General features: G+C 38.7%; 1 protein-coding gene across 1 annotated transcript in view; it reads left to right on the top strand.

Annotated features, from left to right (window-relative positions):
* Nucleotides 1–20,143, top strand: part of LOC120589781 (multidrug and toxin extrusion protein 2-like) — a 54,144-nt gene that overhangs the window by 19,810 nt on the left and 14,191 nt on the right. Inside the window, 4 exon segments of the mRNA XM_039847398.1 lie at nt 8,762–8,891; nt 9,720–9,792; nt 19,348–19,456; nt 20,030–20,105. Coding sequence (XP_039703332.1) covers nt 8,762–8,891; nt 9,720–9,792; nt 19,348–19,456; nt 20,030–20,105 — 388 coding nt within the window.

The raw sequence follows: 20,143 nt of genomic DNA, 5'->3' as shown, positions 1-20,143 counted from the left end.
ATAGGATCTGGACCGGAGGGCACTACGCTGGGCCCATAATCCACTTTCCATTCTTAGAGTGGCTTAGCCCCATGGGGCATCACTCCCAGAAAATCTTTACCTGCCATCTCCCTGGGTGCTGCTCAGCACACCAGGGACATTGTGACACAGCAACTTGTGCTTGTGCCTGCATTATTTCACTATCTGTTCCATGGTACAAGCCATCTGTGTACCAGGCATCCTCAGGGATGGGAGTCCGATCCTTTACATAGAGACTCGGTATGTCTCCCATCTCAGCAGGCTCCGCTAGGAGCTCTGCTTGGAACTGCACTTGTCCCAGTAGGGGATGCAGTTGACTGGACAGGGGGCTCACAGAGAACTGCTCCAGGTACATCCCTCCACTTGGACAGCATTGGGATTTGTGCAATTCTCATACAAGGAACCTTCCTTGAGGCTGCAGCCACCCCTCCACAGGCTTCATGGACTACACCATTATTGGATAATGGCCAGTGATGGCCTCAACTGACCTCAGGGCTGCATAATGGCAGTCGGTTACTTCTCTATCAAGAGAACATGTGCTCCCGCACTTATCAAAGAAACATTGCACTTCCATGCTTTTCTACAATGGGACCAGAGGCTTATTGGTACCTTCCAGGAATCGTGCTTCTTCCATAAGTCCCACTCAAACCATACATCATCTACCTGCACCATAAACAGGAATGGAAGGGCTGGATCTAATACACACAGAGTTTGGGCTTGTGCTACAGCTTGCTTTGTAGCCACCCTTAAAGGCCTCTTCTATCTCGGGGGTCTAATCCCATTGAGCACCTGGTCACACTATACAGTGCAGGGATCAAAACCCCAGTAGTCTCAAATAGGTTTGGAGCTGCTTCACACACTCAGGTCGTGGATATCCCTGTGTCTTATCAATCACTGCCTCTGGCATGACTTTTGTCTTACCCAACCAGACAAGTCCCAAGAATTTGACAGAGAACCCTGGTCCCTGGACCTTGTCCTTGTTGACTGCCCAACCTCAGTCGGTAAGAGCCCCTCAGAGGCTGGTCACCACTGCTTCTAGTCCTGCGTGAGAATCAGAGGTTAGCATTATATAAAATACAGGTGCACTACAGGCGGTCATTGCCACATGGCAAACTCTTAAGCCACAAGAACATAGCACAGTGTAGGGCTAGAGAAAAAAGGCATTTGCCAAGTCCACCACATAATGGTATCATCTAAGTTCATATAACAACCAGTCCATGATGTCCATGACATTCAGCACGGCATCATGCAGGGGCAGTGTAACTTTATTCAGCTCCAGATAGTCAATCATCATGTGCCAGGAGCTGTCAGGCTTCTTCACTGGCCACACAAGTCAACCGGCTCCCTCTCTGGAATAAAAGTCAATTGCTGGTCAGGGTGCAGCTGATTCCACAGCACAGCAGCACTTCATTAAGTTACTGCTCAGTATTTCTGTAGCAACCCCTGTCGTGAGAAGATCAAACTGCATTTGCCTGCCCTTAACTCTCACAGCAGATGGGGCTGGGGTGCGGCTCTGCTCCACTCTTCGGCTATGCCTCCATCCATGCACTGGCCGGTTGGGGAGTGCGGCAGGCACTACGGTACGCACTTGGGTGGACCGCTCCTTGCGTTTCACTTCCACCTCCCCCAACCTAGCTATGGCGGAAGTCACCTCGTGGATCCGCCTATCCACAGAAGGGGCCAGCAGCGCCGCCATGACACCAAAAGTACTGGCCGCCCGAAGTCAAAATCAAGTCCTTCATACAGGTTGTAAATACCTCTTCATCAGGGCTTGTATACTGGGCACAAAACATCATCTGTCGTATGCTCACTTCCCGAATTATCTGGACCAAATCTAAGTATGTGGTCCACCTGCTGTCTCTGGCAGCTCACCCGGGTTGGCCCACACTGTCTGTGCAACAGACATGAGCCAGTTAATCAGAGTGATTGCCTGCACCCCGGCCCCGCGCTGTACCTGTTTCCTCAGGTCTCAGAGTTCTCTGGGGTGTGCTGGATCAAGGTGGTTTGCTTTTTAACCTGTGGGGCGCCGTCAGCTTGTCCCCCCAGGGTCAATGGCTGTTCCACTTCAACCTGCTGCCATATCACCAGCCATTTTTCCAGTGCTTCTTCCTGGCATTGTAGCCGGTGCACCCGTTGTGCCTGATTCTGAACCTTGAGGCTGGCCACCAGGAACATCCAGGTTACCTGGCCCGCTGCCTCCAGGTGCGCAGTCAGGACATTCAGCTCCAATATCTCTAGGGCTTTCCGGATGTCCTAGGACGCGGCTTCACTCCATCCCCAGTCCTCCGTGGCTTCCCCATAGCCAGATACTCAGCCACAGGGTACTCCTTGTGGTTGGGGGGCGGGGGCACATGTTCTCCACCTAGGTCTCCTGCACCTGGAAACTGTTCGGAGCACTGGGGTCCATACACACCTCATCCTGCTGACTACGCCAATTGTCAGGATCAGGGGTATTGCTGACTGAGAAGGGAAGATTTGATGGTGTGAGCCCAGCTGGAAGAATGCACAAGATGCAGACATGAGGATGAAACCGCATGCACCAACTTTATTGTGCAGAGTGCACTTCTGTTGGGAAGTGCAGTTCTATTGGGGAGCGCAGTCTATTGCACGGGGCATGCAGTCTTGCGTGCACTTCTATTCCCCTTTCAGTGCTCTCCTGCTTTCCCCTTCTGCTCTCTCCTCCCTCTCCAGGGGACTGCATATCTCCTCACATAGCAGAGCACAAAAGTGGCATTCAGCCACACATGCGTGATACAATAAGCTGAAATATGTTTATGTATTTTCTAAGTCTGGGATTCTATTCTTAGCCGCGGGCCTGAATCACAGCCAGACCTTGAGCCAGTCAGGCCTGGCACCCACAGGGTCATTTCATGACCTAAGATGGCTCCAGCATTGCTGCTACATTCCAGTTAGTAGGAAGAAGGAAATAGAGAAGAACGGGACACCCACACATTCTCTTTAAAGTTGCCCACACCAATTCTAATTTTATCCTGTTGGCCGATACTTAGTCATGTGATCACACCAAGTTGCAAGAAATGTACAAGTAGCCTCTAAACTCTGATGGATTTATTTCTGTGAAAGATAAGGAAATGGATTTTGGTAGACAAGTTGTGGTCTCTGCTACAATTGGGAACTCTGAGGCACTCAGGAAATGTTAAAAGCCTGTGGCTCTTAAAGTTCTCAGACAGTCACTCTGTACTCATTTATCTTACCAAATTTCAGGCCTGCTCCTGCTTGAAAAAGAACTTCCCTGAAAAAGTTATTTCATTAATAGAAGAAAATATATCATTTAATTAACATAAGAAAAGTCCAAGCCTATAGAGAATTTTTATAAAAGTTTATTTGAGCCAAACTGATGACATATGCCAGGGAGCAAGATCTCAGATGCTCCTAAGAATAACAGTGTTGCAACTTCTTCCATGCATTTGAAATTAAGGAGGGGACTAAGGGAAGATTACGTGAAGGTGGGAGAAAGCAAGGCGGGGATTGGATTACAGGATAGTGAACAAGATTTTGTGCTTTCTTGAGGGTGGCTTATTTCAAAGGTGTGTTAACCTAGATGCACAGAAACAGGGACAGGGATTGCTTAAGACAAAGGTAAATCTTTTACTAAAACGTTAGGAATTTATGATCTTATCACCTTGTGAGGTTACTTTCCATAGAACCCGTTTTTCTTACACAGAAAGAAATACATCTTAACTAAGTAAACTCTGAAACAGTGAAATGCTAATTTTAACCCAGTTTGGGTCCCAGTATATTTGTGCAAATGCTACCGACTAGAGATCAGTTTGCCTGCAACAAGAAAAAATTCATACACACATTTTTAAAATAGTTAATCCATTAAAAGTGATAAAATAAGGGGTGGGGGAAATGGCGTAGATGATAGAGGCTCTGTTCATCCCTCTGGTGACCAGATCAAAGTTGTGACAGAAACAAGGAGCAAGCAGCAAGGAAAAATCGCCTGAGATCTAGATGAACAAGCCATACAACTAAGGAGAAATCCAAAAAATCACCCTGCAACGGCAGAAGGTAGGAATGGGGTGAGGACATGAGGCTGCCCAGTGTCGAGCAGCTGAGTGAGACGGTCCCTGGCAGTGGCAGTGGCAGCGGCAGCAGCAGACTCCTCTTAAAGGGGCCGCATCCATGAGTGGATTTTTGTGGTGACAGACCTGCTCGCTCTGACACCAGTGCCAACTCGGCTGTGCGCAGGGGGCACCAGGGACTTATAAGGAGACATTGTTGGAGTGAGGGCCAAGGCAAGACTCGCTCTGTACAGAAGTGCCTGTGATATCTATTTTTCCGTGTTGAGGTCTCTATCCTCCCATTGCGCAGACACAGCACCGCCATAGCCGTGATGTCATCAAACTGGATAACAGAGGTCACTCCACCCAGAGGATTCCCTGAAACTCTGCCTCCCCCAACTCACAGTCCCACCCAAGCCACATCCAGGTATATCTTCAGTGAGTCAGGTGCTCCTTGTTGAGACTCACACTGGAGGCAGCTGGTGTCAGTTTCTGGTGTGGCCTTGTGAGGCAACTATAAGCACAGTATCTGTGGATTGTTTGCTGAACAGGTGGCTCTATAGGGGTAGAGGCTTGGGCTAAATTTGGCCTGCAGCTGAAACCCTCTCAAGACTGTGCCACTGGACACCTACTTCACAAATCCACACTAATAAGACCAGGAAACTTAGGAGCTTTGCTTAGTACATAGAAACAGACATGGAAAGGCAGCCAAAATGGGAAGACAAAGAAGCAGAAATCATATGAGAGAACAGAACAGAAATCCAGATATAATGGAGTCAAGTAATCTAATAGATGCAAAGTTCAAAACACTGATTATAAAGATGAACTTTTGGGAAGTGTAGATGAATTCTGTGAGTACTTCAACAAAGAGATAAAAAAATGGAAATGGAAAGTATAAAAGGGAACCAGTCTGAAATTGTGCTGGCTGGAAAATTACTGCTTGGCTATTGCCCATGGGAACATAGGCTATCACCCATGGGAACATAACATTCTAACAATAAACTTTCTGCTTCTGTACCCCCGCTTGCACAACCGACCTGTGGGTTGACAGGTAGTGAATAGGAGAAAAATAGACCTTTGTGTTTAAGACAGAATGAGGAATGGGATTTAGGGCTTAAAAACCCTGTATCTCTACATTTCAGGACTGCTTAATTTGGGGTCTGCGTACCCCTGGCAGACCCAGCTGGCTGAATAAAGAGTGTGTTTCCTATAACTCACTGAGTTCTGGTGGTCCGTGTGTCTTTTGGGGGGCTGGCAGCTACAACAAAATGAAGAATACATTATTTGAGATGGGAAGTATATTAAATGGAATAAACAAAGGAATAAACAAAGTGAATGAAGGAAAGGATCAAATGCCCTATCTAGAGGATGGGAAAGCTAAGGACACTCAATCAGAATGACAAGAGATAAGATGCCAAGACTATAAAAATAATTTAAGGAGCATATGGGACACTATTAAGGGTCAAAATATCCAATCAGCATACCTGAAGGAAAACAAGATGTTGAACATATGTTTGAAGAAACAGATGGAAAACTTCCCTAACCTGATGAAGGAAATGGACATAGAACCCCAGGAAGCTCAGAGAATCCCAAAAACCAGGGATCCAAAGAGGCTCACACCAAGACACATCATAATTAAAATGCCAAAGGTCAAATACAAAGAAAGAATATTAAAAGCTGCAAGAGAAAAGCAGATAGTTACCTACAAGGGAACACCCATAAGACTGGCAGCTGATTTCTCAAAAGACATTTTGCAGGACAGAAGGGCTTGGCACAAAATATTTGATGTGATGAAGACCCAGGATCTACAACCAAGGATACTTTATCCAGCAAAGCTATCATTTAGAGTTGAAGGAGAGATAAAGAGCTTCCCAGACAAAAATAAGCTAAAGGAATTTATCACCACCAAGCCAGTATTACAGGAAATGTTGGAAGGACTTCTTTAAGAAGAAAAAACATGTGTCAAAAAACAGGAATAAAGAATGGTAACAACTACATTCCTATCAATAAGTACCTCAAATGGAAAAGAATTAAGTGCTCCAACTAAAAGATAGAGTAGATAAATGGAAAGGAAAACAAACCCCTTTATGTTGCCTATTAATCACTTCAGATTAAAAGACACACACAGACTAAAAGGAAGGGGATGGAAAAAGATATTGCTTTGATGGACTTAGAAGGTATTTAAGTCAGATGGAGAAAGACAAACACTTATGCGGAATCTAAGGAATAAAAAGAACAAACTAATCAAAAACAAACTCACAAATTTAGTGGACAATTTGGTAATGGACAGAAGGGAAGAGGGGTTGAGGGAATAGGAAAATGGGATGAAGGGTTAAAAAGTACAAATTAGTAACTGATGGATGGTCAGGGGGATGGGGAGCACAGCATAGGGAATACAGTTAGCATTAATATGTTGGCTAGGTGGAGGGTCAGGGGAGGGAGGGAGCAATTAGGAGGATTGTTTTATGAACTATATAGATGTCTAACCAATGTACTGTATACTTGAAACTAATTAAAATAAATAAATTTTTAAAAAGTGGTAAGAGCAAGCTTCAGCCCTTAAACCTTAACTTTTATTTCTAATCAGCCTCCTTTTATTTGTTTTCTTTTCATTTTTAAAAGCAGAAATAGATAAGTGAATGCTTAGAGAACTTCTCAGTTTCACTCTACCTAACCTCCACATCTAAATATAACTAACATTTAATCATTTCCTCTAGTCAGATCACAATTCTGAATCATTTCAGATTCTTTGTTTCAAAGTCAAAATGAGGAAAATAATCCGTTTTTTTTTAACAGCTTTAGTGAGGTATAATTTATATGCTGTAAAATCATTTTAGAACATTTTCATCACCCAAAAAAGATTCCTCACGACTATTAGCCATTAGTCAGTGAATCCCTGTTCCCACCCTGAGCCCCCGGCAACCACTAATCTGCTCTCAGTCTCTGTAGACCAGAAAACCTGCCTCCCAGCCTAAAGTCATAAGTACAAATAAGCTGCTTGATCTAAGCCTTGAGCAGAAAGGGTCAATCACCATACCTAAGAGTGAGCTTGAACCTGAATTACAGTCATGATGAAGGAACTCTGAGCTAAGAAATTGGTATATTCCATTAAACCTAAGTAGACACAGCATTTTAAAAAATGGACAGGACACATGTATGACTCAGAAAGACAACTCCCTTGGGAAATAAGCTCACGGAAAAAAATGTAAAGAAGTCAGTCAAAACCACAGTTTGAGGGGGCAGGCATCAATCAGACAATGTTTCCTGAAATTAAGTACTATATGTCAATATATCTAAGATGTAATTATGTGCCACAACGAATCTTCTAATTAAATTATGACATAATATTTTAACACCTCAACTGAAAGATGATTTCCAATTTTAAAGGTATTAAAATGCAAAAAAGTGAGTCTCAGAATTAACAAAATATAGGTCTGTGTATGTTCCATGACCCAGGATATAAACAAATCAGAAATCCAATGCCAGGAAAGAAACATCACAAAACCAACACATGAAAGATTTCATACATGATAAGGTAGAAATGATAGGACAATCTGAAAAAAAAAATTTAATAAGCATCCTTAAAATGTTCAAAGGTAGGAGGTTTTAAAATAAGGATAGGCAGATATAAAAAAGAACCAAATAAAATCTTAGAAATGAAAAATGTAATTTTTGAAAATTAAAATAAATGAATCAAAAACTAGACAAGACACAGCTTAAAATATAATTACTAAACCAAGAGATAGAAAACAGAAAATCTCTCAAAGTATGTCACAGAGAGTTGTAGAGAGAGAAGAACATGTGAAAGAGAAATGAAGAGAGAGGGAAGATACCTGAGTGCAAAGGAAAGAATAGCTAGGAATGGAGAACAAATAGTAGGAGAAAAGGCTAAAATTTTTCCAGAATTTAATAGAGGCCCTCACATTAAGAAAGTTTACCAAATGCCTACAAGATCACTTTTTAAAAATCCTCATGTGGCCACGATTAGTGATGTTGAACATTTTTTTCATGTGCTTGTTGGCTATCTGTATATCTTCTTTGGAGAAATGTCTGAGTCCTTTCTTTGCCTATTTTTAATTGTTTTTTGTTGTTGTAGGAGCTCTTTATATATTCTGGATATTATGATATCCATATATCCTCATCAGATATATGATTTACAAATATTTTCTCCCATTTTTTGGGTTACTTTTTCACTCTGTGGTTATGTCATTTGATACATAGATGTTTTAAATTTTGATGTAGTCCAGTTTATCAATTTTTACCTTGTTATCCGTTAACACAATGTTTTTTTTCGGATCTAACCATATTGCTATAAGTACATGCAGTGTTTTGCTTTTAACTATAATATGCATCTATCATATTTACTTCTCTAGTTCCCTGGTGATAGTTTCCTTGATGTCCTTAATATGCCACAACCACAACCTGCCACAGAGATTATCCTACATATTTTCTAATGGAGATCTACAAAAGTTTCTGTCACTTATACTCGGGAGTGAAAGGTGTGGCTGGTAGGGCTTACACATAACTTCAGTTTCACTTAGTATTGCCAGCTCTATTCCTGCTATCTCAAACTCTGGTCTTGTTTTACATCTTTAAAATATATTATTTTTCTGACAACTGCAGTTGCTCTCTGTCCATTTAGAGGAGGCAGGAATATGAAGTAGAATTATTGGTATCAGACTTTTGAAAAGTAAATGCCTGTTTTCTTCCCTGTCTTCTAGGTTGGACTAGTGAGTGTTTCCAGGAGTGGGGATCCTACATCCAGCTGGGTATTCCTAGTATGCTAACCGTGTGCATTGAGTGGTGGGCCTTTGAGATTGGAACATTCCTTGCAGGTTTGTCAACAGTTCAGTAAAAATTATGTGGGACCGACTCAAAACTGCTGTGCGCCATGGAAGCTGGCTCTCTAGTTTGAGCAGTTAGCAGTTCGCAAGAAAATTTTAGTTGTTTAGTTAGTGACTCTTAATTGGAACTATTTGTGAGTGTGTGCAATGTGTATTGTGTGTGTGTGTGGTATTATTGTGTGTGTGTATAAAGTCAAATACATGACCTGTGATCAATAAAGAGACCAAAATTTTAGCTATTAAAAAAAAAAACCCAGAGTGGCTGATTTGGCTCTGTTTTAGATATGATCCATGTTTCTATCAGAACTATAATAATTTTGGTCAGAGGTAGTCACCTTAACCATCTTAATGCTAGTAAAGTAATAGAGAAAATAATAGAGATAGAGGATGATAGTACCTGATGTGAAAGTTTCCATGGACACTTAACTACTCCAATAATCCCATCAATTTTATGTAGAGTTCCACTGCCTTTCGTCTTTCCCCTCCAACATTGTGATCCTATATCTCCCTGAGGAATGACCTTCAACTCTAAGAACTTTGTTGTTTTCTACTTTAAATCTGATGTTTTATTCACTGGTGGAGCAGGGGCTTGTAGAATGAATCTGTATCACATCCTAGCTGCCTGAGTTCCTGGCAACTTCCTGGGAATGGATGTCTGGGATTCTCCTGTGCACATATGATGAATTCTTCCATTGGATTATGCTTCTGGGGTAGTTTTGGCTTCTCTTAAATTAAGATATATCCTGGTTTCATAAAGAAAATGTCTGCTTTAATCCACTTTTTGAAATGTGTTTTTTGTGTGTGTGTGTGTTGTCAATATTTCAAGACTGATTAGTGTGACAGAACTTGGAGCCCGAGCTGTCATTTATCAACTGACCTCTGCAGCATACGTGATAAGAACTTCAGGAGTGAGACCTTCTCTGCATAAACTCTGCTGGGCCATTGTCATTACATTCACTCAGCCAACGTGTTGAATACCCACCATGCCATGCACTGAGGAGAGAGTAGTCAGATAGCATGGGAGTGAGCACAGCACAGTGGAGGCAGCATAGATTTTGGTGCCAGTCACACTGGATTTGAGTCTTGGCCATGCGGCTCCCCACCTATGTGACCACACACTTGTTACTTAACCTTTCTGAGCTTCAGTTTTCTCATAGACAAAATGGGAAAAAATAATGCCTACTTTGTAGATGAAGATTGAGATAATACATATAAAACACTTAGCATAATACCTGGCATGTTTATTCAGCAAATATGGAGTTAGTGCTAGGATACAGTGGTGAGTAAAATGGAGAAAATCCCTGCCCTCTTGTGGCTTGTGGTCTGATGGAGAGACAGACAGATGACTAAGAGTATTACAAATATATATAACATGTACCATAAGAGAAACAAAAAAAGTCTGAGATGCATAAAGACAGAGACTGATACCCTTTTAGATGGAGTAGTCAGGAACAGTTCTGAGCTGCTATTTAAGCTGAGACTTGAAAAGTGAGAGGGACCCAGCCCAGGGATCTCAGGGGTGAGAGCTGACTGGGTAGCCTGAGCAAATGCTCCCAGATGGGAAAGAGCACTTGGCGTGTTCAGAGACCTGAAATGAGAACCTGGCTCAGGGGCTTAGTGATCGAAGAAGGGTGTTATGTGCTTCTTGCTGCAGTTTAGAAGGTAGCTTAGAAGAGAACAAGTATGGGAGTGGAGAGGGCTGAAAGGAGGCTGTTGGAATTGTCCAGCTGAGCAGCTAGGAGGCTGCTGGTAGAAGAGGAAGAAAGTGAGTGAATTAGTTATGTTATAGAAGCAGAATTGACAGGATATGACTAGAGTTTGGATGTGGAAGGCAAGGCAATGAATGGGAAGAATCACAAATAACTCCAGAATTTCTGGCTTGAAGAACTGTGTGAGTGTAATGCCTTTTACCAAATACTCTCTTTATTTTATTTATTCATTTTCTTTTTCTTTTTTAAAAGATCAACAGAGGCCATCTGGGCAGTGGGATTATGAGCTTTTGTTTGTTTGTTTCTATGTATTTTTTTTTTAATCTTGAAAATAAAACAAGTAATTTTAGTGGGAATTGATATGGTTATTTGAAAACAAAAGGGAAGAGTATGTAGGAACAAGCCTCAACATGTAGAGGTCAGGAATAGAAGGAAAACCCAGCCAAGAGACAGGACATGCTAGTGTGGAAAGCAGGAAATCAAGGAATGTGTAATGGAGAAGCCAGCTACAAAGAATGATTCACGTAGAGAATGACAAGTGGGTGAGGGCCGCTGAGAGGTGGCCAAAGATAAGCTCGGAAAGCCACCTTTTGATAAAAGGTCATTAGATTGCTTATGGAGTGATAAAGAGTGAAAGCCAGATTTGAATGTATTGACTTTCAAGGTAGGTATGTTCTGTCTAGAGTTTGGTTGTTGGCGATGGGAAATAGAAGATCTAGGAAGGGTCATGGTTTTGCTTTTGTTTTTAAATGGTGATGCTAGAGCTTGTTTATAGGTGTGTGGTCAACAGCACCTATCCACTAATTCTATCTTATCTTCAGAATTTGTTTTTTTACCTGCTCTGTCACAGGCTTCCTTTTTTTAATTTTAATTTTAATTTTTATTTGTGGTAAAATATACATAACAAAATTTACTATCTTAATCAACTTTAACTCTTCAGTTCAGTAATGTGAAGCACATTCACGTTACTGTGCAAACAATTCCAGCACTTTTTTATTTTGCAGAACTGAAACTCTGTACCTGTTAAACAACTCCCCATTTCTCTTGTCCTCAGTTTCTGGCAACCACCATTCTACTTTCTGCTTCTTGTCACAGGCTTTCTTTTGCTAGAGACAGTGAGGCAATAATTCTTCATTATTTCTGTGGGAAAAAACAAGCCTCATTAGTGGTGAGCTTACAACAAAAATTATAAAATACAAAGAAATATGCAGTTCTAAGCAAGAGTTAACAGTACAACAAACAGAAAAATTAGAGTTTTAATTTGAGATGATGTTTTAATAATCAGACTGAGAAAAGTATCATGCTTTAAAAAGTCATTAAACATAAAAGGAATTGAAACCAAAGGAACAATATTTGTAAAAAAGAACTAACTAGAATTTTCAAAAATAGAAAATATAGCCAAAAAAATTTAACACTTAATAGATATGATAAAAAAGATTAGTTAAAAGCTTAAAAAACAAATAATGAACTTGAAGATGGATATATGGAAATTCCTAGAATAAAACAAAGATGTGTAAATAGATAGAAATAGATACGTAGACCAACCCTTGCACATATGATCAAATGATTTTTGACAAAGATGCCAAGACTATCCAATGAGAAAAGGACAGTCTTTTCAACAAATGGTGCTAGGAAAACTGTATATCCACATGCAAAAGACTGAAGTTGGATGCTTACCTAATACCATATATAAAAATTAACTCAAAGTGAATCAAAGACCTAAGTGTAAGACCTAAAACAATAAAACTCTTAGAAGAAAACATAAGGCAAAAAGCTTTATGACATTGACTTTGGCAATGATTTCTTGGCTATGGCTCCAAAGCCACAGGCAACAAAAGAAAAATTAGACAAATTAGACTTCATGAACATTTTAAAAATTTGTGCATTGAAAGACAATATCTACAGAGTAAAAAGGCAACCCACAGAAGAGGAGAAAATATTTGAAAATCTTATGTGTGACGAAGGATTACTATCCAGAATATATGGAGAACTAAAACTCTAACAAAACAAAAAACAAAACAGAACAAAACCTGATTCAAAAATGTGCAAAGGACTTGAATAGATATTTCTCCAAGGAAGATATACCAATGGCCAATAAGCACATGAAAAGATGCTCAACATCACTGATCATTAGGAATGATTACAAAAAACTACATTGAGATACTCCCTAACTCCCTCACTCCCATTAGTATGGCTACTATTTTAAAAAAGTAATAACAAATGTTGATGAGGATGTGGAAAAATTGGAAACCCTGTACAATGTTGGTTGGAATGTAGAACGATGCAGCCACTATGGAAAAATGTGTGGTGGTGATTCCTCAAAAAAAAAAAAAAAAGAATTACCATATGACCCAGCAATTCCATTTCTGGGTATACACCCCAAAGAATCGAAAGCAGAGATATTTTCACACTCATGTTTATAGCGGCATTATTCACAATAGCCAACAGGTGAAAGCAACCCCAAAATGCATTGACAGGATAAGCAAAATGTGGTATATACGATGAATGGATAAGCAAAATGTGATATATACATACAATGGAGTATTGTTCAGCCTTAAAAAAAGAAGGAAATTTTGACACATGCTACAATGTGGATGAACTTTGAGGACATTATGCCAAGTTAAATTAGCCAGTCAGAAAAATACAAATACTGTATGATTCCACTTATATAAGATACTTAGAATGGTCAGAAATCATGAAGACAGAAAGTAGAATGGTGGCTGCCAGGGGCTTGTGGGAGGGGAGAATATGAAGTTATTGTTAAATGTGTAGAGAGTTTCAGTTTCACAAGATTTTTGAAAATTATGGAGATCGATGGTTATGATTGGTTGCACATTATGAATGTATTTAATGCTATTGAACTATATACTTAAAAATGGTTAAGATGGTAAATATATATATATGCCATATAAAAATTACTAGAGTAAGAAGGAAAAAAATGGTTAAGATGGTAAATTTTATATTATGTATATTTCCTATAAATAAATATGGGGGAAAAGAGATGGAATATATGAAAGATATAGGTCCATCATATATCTAGTAGGAATTTCAAAGACAGAGAATAGAGACACTGACAGAAATTGTCAGAGACATTTGACAAGAGTCAAAGACAAAGTAAGACATGAATCTGAACATTCAAAAATCATAATGAACATTGTATTGGAGATTCTAGCCTGGGCAATTACGCAAGAAAAGGAAATAAAAGGCATCTAGATTGGAAAGGAAAAAGTAAAACTAATTTGTATTTGCAGCGACATGGCTTTATATGTAGAAAACCCTAAGGAGTCCACAAGCACACACAAAAAACAAACTATTAGAACTAATAAATGAGTTCTGCAAGGTTGCAGGATACCACATCAGCACACAAACATTAGTTTTATTTCTATAACACTAACTGAACAATCCAAAGATGAAATTAAGAAAGCAGTTCCATTCACCACAGCATCAAAAAGAATAAAATACTTAGGAATAAATTCAACCAAACAGGGGCAAGACTTGTACACTGAAAACTACAAAACATTGTTGGAAGAAATTAAAGACTTAAATAAATGGAAAGAGTTCCCATGTTTGTGATTAGAAGACTCAATATTGCTACAGTGGCAATACTACCAAGTTGATCTACAGATTCAATGTAATTGCTATCAAAATTCGAACTGGCCTTTTTTGCAGATTGGACAAGCTGATCCTAAAATTTACATGGAGATGCAAGAGACGCTGAATTGTCAAAACAATCTTGGAAAAGAACAATGTTGGGGGCCTCACACCTCAACAACAGCACTAAAAATCAGAAGACAGTGAAATAATATCAAGTGCTGAAAGAATAATGTCAGTTAAAATAAAGATAAAGAAGCAAAAAGAAAGCATTGTAAATAATACAAAATAGGTGGTAGAATTAAATCCTGTGGGTCCCAGGCCTGGCTGGTCCCAGGTCTGGCTGTGATCCAGGCTTGCAGCTAGGAATAGGACCCCAGATTTAGAATGTTACATTAGTGTAGTAGGGCGCCTGTGCCTAAATATGTAAACATAATTCAGCTTATTGTATCACACATGTATGGCTGAACACCACTATTGTACTATGATATATGTGGAGCCCATATAGTCCCCTGGGGAGCAGAAGGGGAGCACAAGAAATGGAGCCAGAAAAAGAGCAGAAGCAGAACTGCACTCCCTGCACTAGAAGCACGCTCCCCGCAATAAAATTGGTGCCTGCCATTTCATTCTCATGTGGGCCCCTTATGCGTTCTTCCAAATGGGCGTCTCACTACCAAAACCTTCCCTTCCTGATCAGCTCGTCACTGACAAATCCAAATAATGTATAATCATACTAAAGGAAAACATGTTAAATTTACCAGTAAAAAACAGACTCTCAAGATTATCCCCTTTTCATATTTTTTTGCTCTGCTTATTTTTTTCATGGTTGTATGCTGCTTCCTTCACTTAACATCACATAAGCATTTTTTCATGTTTTTATAGGCTTTTCCTAAAAATAGTTTAAAATCTAATTTGCCTGTATATAATAAGCACCTGAAGATAGACTGAGTCACCTCATTATATTGCACCTGGACCTTTCATTTGTTTCCAGTTTTTCTCTATCACCAGTATTGTTTCTGTAAATATCTTTACATGTAGAATTTTTATCCTTGAGAACCTAATCTCAAATAAAGTATTGTCAGAAATGAGTACTTCTAAAGAAATCTTTGCTAACTCAGTATATTTTAAGAAGTATGTTATTTTAATTTTTTTTAATTTATGAGGTTGACTATCTTTATGTTTAGGTGTTTTTCTTTTAATTACCTGTTTATATCCTTTGCCTGTTTACCAGTTTGGGGACTAGTGGGATTCTTTTTCTTATCAATATATACAAGCTCTTTATAACTAGAAAATTGTTACTAGTTTTCTATCGGTTGTATTTCTGACTAGTTTTTCTATATTCCTTTAAATTTTTATAAAGGAATATTATTAAAGGAGTATTATTAAAGGAGTATTCTTAAAAATATTCTATTATAAAAGCAATTCGTACTAAGCAGCACATACATAATATGTTCACATAGTTCAGAAAGTTACAGAACTGGAAATAAATTTGCTTTCTATTTTTTTTTTACTCTGCTTCCCCAGAGGTGTCCCACTTTTGAACCATTTCTTTTCATAGTTCTGATGATTGTTGCCAGAACTTTATACCTACATTTCTTATCACCTTTGACTCACTGTTAGGAAGGATGAGGACTACAGCTCACTTTCCATACCATCTTCCTCTACCTTATTGTGGTTATTTCTAGTTCTCTTAGTGTTTACATTTATGACTTTAAATAATAAACTTAGACCCTCATTTCTTAGTTCAGTACCATCACAGACACTGTAACTTGACCTCCTTAGTTGTAACATGAGGCACATTGTGTCCTTATATTTTTTCCCCACCTCTCTTCTCATTTGCCTCCAAAATTCCCTAAGTTGTTTAACAGTCACCTGGGTGCTGTGAGTCAGGAGTTGTTCTAAATACTTTATGAAGAGTAACTTATGGAATCCTCATTACAATGCCACATGGGCATTTACTATTATTTCCCACGTTTATGGATAAAGAAACTGAGACTCAGAGAGGATAATTTGTTTAAATTCAAGGAAGTAATTGGCTAAGATTTGATCCCGGAGGCTTCCCTTTAGAGTTCATATTCTTAATCTCAATGTTATGCTGCCTCTCAGCTGTATATCATTGCTTTTGTAAATATGATTATAGACATAAGTGATAGTCTTGTATCAGATGGAAAGGAAATGTAATCCCAATAGTCACTAAAACTGTCCCACCTGAAAGATACTTTTACAAGTAAAAGATGAAATGGGTTATTTTTTCTTGCTTTCATCAGTTGGTCAATATCACATCATATCTTAGTTTGCTTCATAGTTAGGCCCTGACTTTTCTTACACAGCTTTCTTCTTTCTTTCCCTCCTTCCTTCTCTCCCTTACCCCTCTCTCTCTCTTTCCTTTTTTCTTTTGTTCTGTATTTTTCACAGCCTTTATTTCTTGTTGACAGAGCAGTGTGTATCCTACCCAGCTACTAAGATCACCCAGTGTTCAAACAGACCTTAAGTTTGAATCCATTTTGTTCTTGAAAGGTCAGGGTTCTTTGATTCCTTGTTTTAATTTGTATCCAATGATTTCTAGACTTTTTCTATCTGCATGTTTCAAACAAAAAAATTTTAATTGTCTTCATGAAGTAGGTCTACAGTTTCTTTGACCCTGTTTCTTCTACTTTCTCAGATTCCTTTAAATTTTGGGGAAGAGTATTTAGTCGAAGAACTTTTTCCTAAGATTATATGTGAAGTAAATCATGACCCATGTACATTTGAAAGAGTCTTTATTTTTCTCTTAGACTTGTTTAATAATTTTGCCGAGCGTAGAATTCTAAGTTCAAAATAATGTCCCATAGAATTTTTAAGGTGTTACTCTGTTTTCTGGCATTCAGAGTTACTAATGTGAGGTCTGTTCTGAATCTGGTTCTTGTTTCTCTGTAACAACATGATTTTTCTCTGTGAACGTTTTAGTATGTATTTCTTCTAGCCATGTAGTTCTGAAATTTCACAAGGTGTATTTTTCTACTGTTTATTAGCACTTATTATATACCCTTTCAGTATGAAGACTTTTGTTTTTCTCAACTCTGAGAAATTTAAAAAATATTATTCTTTCTCCATTTTCTGTATTCTCTCTTTTAAAATTTCTATTCTCTTTTTTTCTATTCTCTTTTTAAATTTCCCATTAGGTGGAGGTTGACCTCTGAAATTGATCTTATTGCTCTTAACCGTTTTCTGCCATTAAAAAAATTTTTTTTTGTCTTTTTGCTACTGATTTTTTTCATTTCATTTTTAATTTCCAATAACTTCTTTTTCTCTTATAGTCCCTTCACAGGAACCTGTTCTTGTTTTAAGCTGCATTATCTTTTTAATGTCTTAGGATGCTAAGTTGAACCTTCAACATTCTCTTCTGTTCCTTGAATCATCTCTTTATTTCCTCCGAGGTCAGCTGGTCTTTGATTTATCTTGCTCTTTTTTTTCAGATATGATCTTTGTTTTTCCTCAAAGATCTGGTAATCCTTGTTAGTCCATTTGTACTTATTTATGAATGAATACATTGATTTATAAAATAAATGAATGGCATGGCTTTCCTGTCAAATTATTTGGGGATTTTTCTCCAACAGATCTCTCTGCTGAATGGGAAGGACCAGTAGGGAGCTGAGTACAGAGATGATACCTATCAAGTGACATCTTCATTTAAGGGTTTATGGGTGAGGTGCAGTGAGCTTTGGCAACCTGAACTCCTTACCTACTGCCCCACCCTACCTCTCATGTCCCATCCATCCCCCAAAACAAAACAAGAGGGCTTAGTTCTGAGGTGCTCACAACATTCAGAGAGCTCTCTCCCACTTTGCTTTGCTATTTCAGCACAGTCTTTCTGTGTACTGTGAGTCTGAAAGAGAGCCTCAGGTAGGCAGTGGGGTGTGGCCATGCTGTTCGTAGCTCTCTAGTGAATCTCCCCAAGTACTACTCATCACTGTTTGTATTCTAGACTTTGGTTTCTTGTGGTTTTACCCCAGGATCATGGCATCTGCTTTCCCTCTTCCAGAAGCTGGTCTACTCTCTTATTCTCAATGTTGTTAATGAATTTCTTTTCTGTTAAGCATCTTTACTGATATTACTGATGGTATGTTGGGAGGGAAGAGAATTAAGCATTCATCTTGAACCAGAAACCAATTATGTATACTCTGGTCATGCAAGTCTTATAAATTTTTATATAGTCAAGTCCATTAACTTTTCAAATTATCTATCTATCTATCTATCTATCTATCTATCTATCTATCTACCTACCACCTACCTACCTACCTATGTGTGTATACACACACATACACACACACACACACACATGTATATAATCAACTCAACTTAGGTTAGTTCTCAAAACAGTAAAAAATTAGAAGGCTCTTGGGAGGATGCTGCTTCTAGAAGGAACAAGAATTTAAGGATTACATATACATTATTAAAAGCAGACTTGAGAGTTAAAACCACAGTTTTCTATACAACCCATGTTACCCAAACAGCTCCTGAGGGCAACAATGTATTACAGGATAACAATAGGGGGTCAAAGGATAACCCTGAAGATTGAATAATGGTGTTTAAAAAACAAACACGCTTTTAGTTTTGGATTTACATAATCAATGATTAAAATAAAGTTTTGGCATCTAAAGGGACATATTTTAATTTACTGGGTGATCAGATGTATGGGATATATTAGACACACAATTTATTGTTATGGAGTCAGATTTCATCAACATTTGTTGAATTCCTACAGTGTGCTAAGATTTGTTCTAAGTGCTTTTACACATGGCTATTTAATTTTTACAAGTTATTTATATATTTATAATACATTAAATCTTATCTTGTAGAATGTAGCTAGATTAAGTCTTCATGGTATGTATTTAGCCAATAAAGGAAGTGCTTTGCCATCAAATCCAGCATCATTGAGATTCTACTTTGACATCTTTGATACAGGTAGCAATCAGGGCAGCTGTTACACCTCTTTAGCAATGAAGAAATTGGGTGTTGGTGAGGCTGAGGAATTAGTACACGGTCACATAGCTAAAATGTAATAGAACCAGTTCTGAAACCTGGACTTCTGACTCTGTCTAGAGTTTCTAAGTGCACTAGTGCACTAAGATTCTAATTTTCAGGCCCTCTGACTTCTTGTGATTTGAGATTGTTCATTCTTAGATGTCAGTTGGCTTTGGGGTGGCAGCCAGTATTCGAGTGGGCAATGCTCTGGGGGCAGGGAATATTGAACATGCTCGGCACTCCTGTGTCATCGTTATCCTGTGTGCGGGTGAGTAAAGCAGTTCTTCTGTCTGGCATCCATATTGAGTTTCATCTGGTAAGTTAAAATATACATATCAGAATTTCTCTAGGAATTGAATTATATATGTAAACTATTCTTTATGCCCTTTTCAGTTTACTTAGTTAAATAGAGCTTCTAATTATGAAATTCTATTATTGCATATCAACTACATAATGTTATGCTAGGTACTACTGAAATCATTTCAAAGGCAATTGTTATCATATGCAAACTTAGTTTTTGAACAAAGTCTATGTGACCAGTTCTTCATGTTCCTGGACTACTGCTTTCCCTGGGAGTTTTAATGTTCTGGAATCTGAGCAATTAGAGCTTCTGATTACATTGACATCTTATTCAGCATCTTTTCTATGAGTCTCCCTTAGGGGGAAAAAAAAAGAATTGTCTCATTTTAGTTGCTTTTTTTCATAGACAACAAGAAGTAACACTATTTAAATAATTACATTTTTTAAATCTTCAAGACAAATATCTCATGAGAAATCAGTACTGGTATTTATCACACTCTGGAGATTTTTCATTTCCTGTTGCTTCTTCTACATTGTCCAGGTGTTTGCTCACTTGTAGTGGGTGTCTTAGTTGCAGCTTTGAAGGATACGATTGCTCATGTATTTACCAGTGACAAGTATGCACCATCTTCTAGAAAACTGTTCATAGTTTTAT

This window comes from Pteropus medius, unplaced genomic scaffold (assembly GCF_902729225.1).
Source record: "Pteropus medius unplaced genomic scaffold, Ma_sr-lr_union100, whole genome shotgun sequence".
Taxonomy (NCBI): Eukaryota; Metazoa; Chordata; class Mammalia; order Chiroptera; family Pteropodidae; genus Pteropus; species Pteropus medius.
The sequence above is the reverse complement of the archived record's forward strand: the minus strand, read 5'-3'. Positions and strand labels throughout refer to the sequence as shown.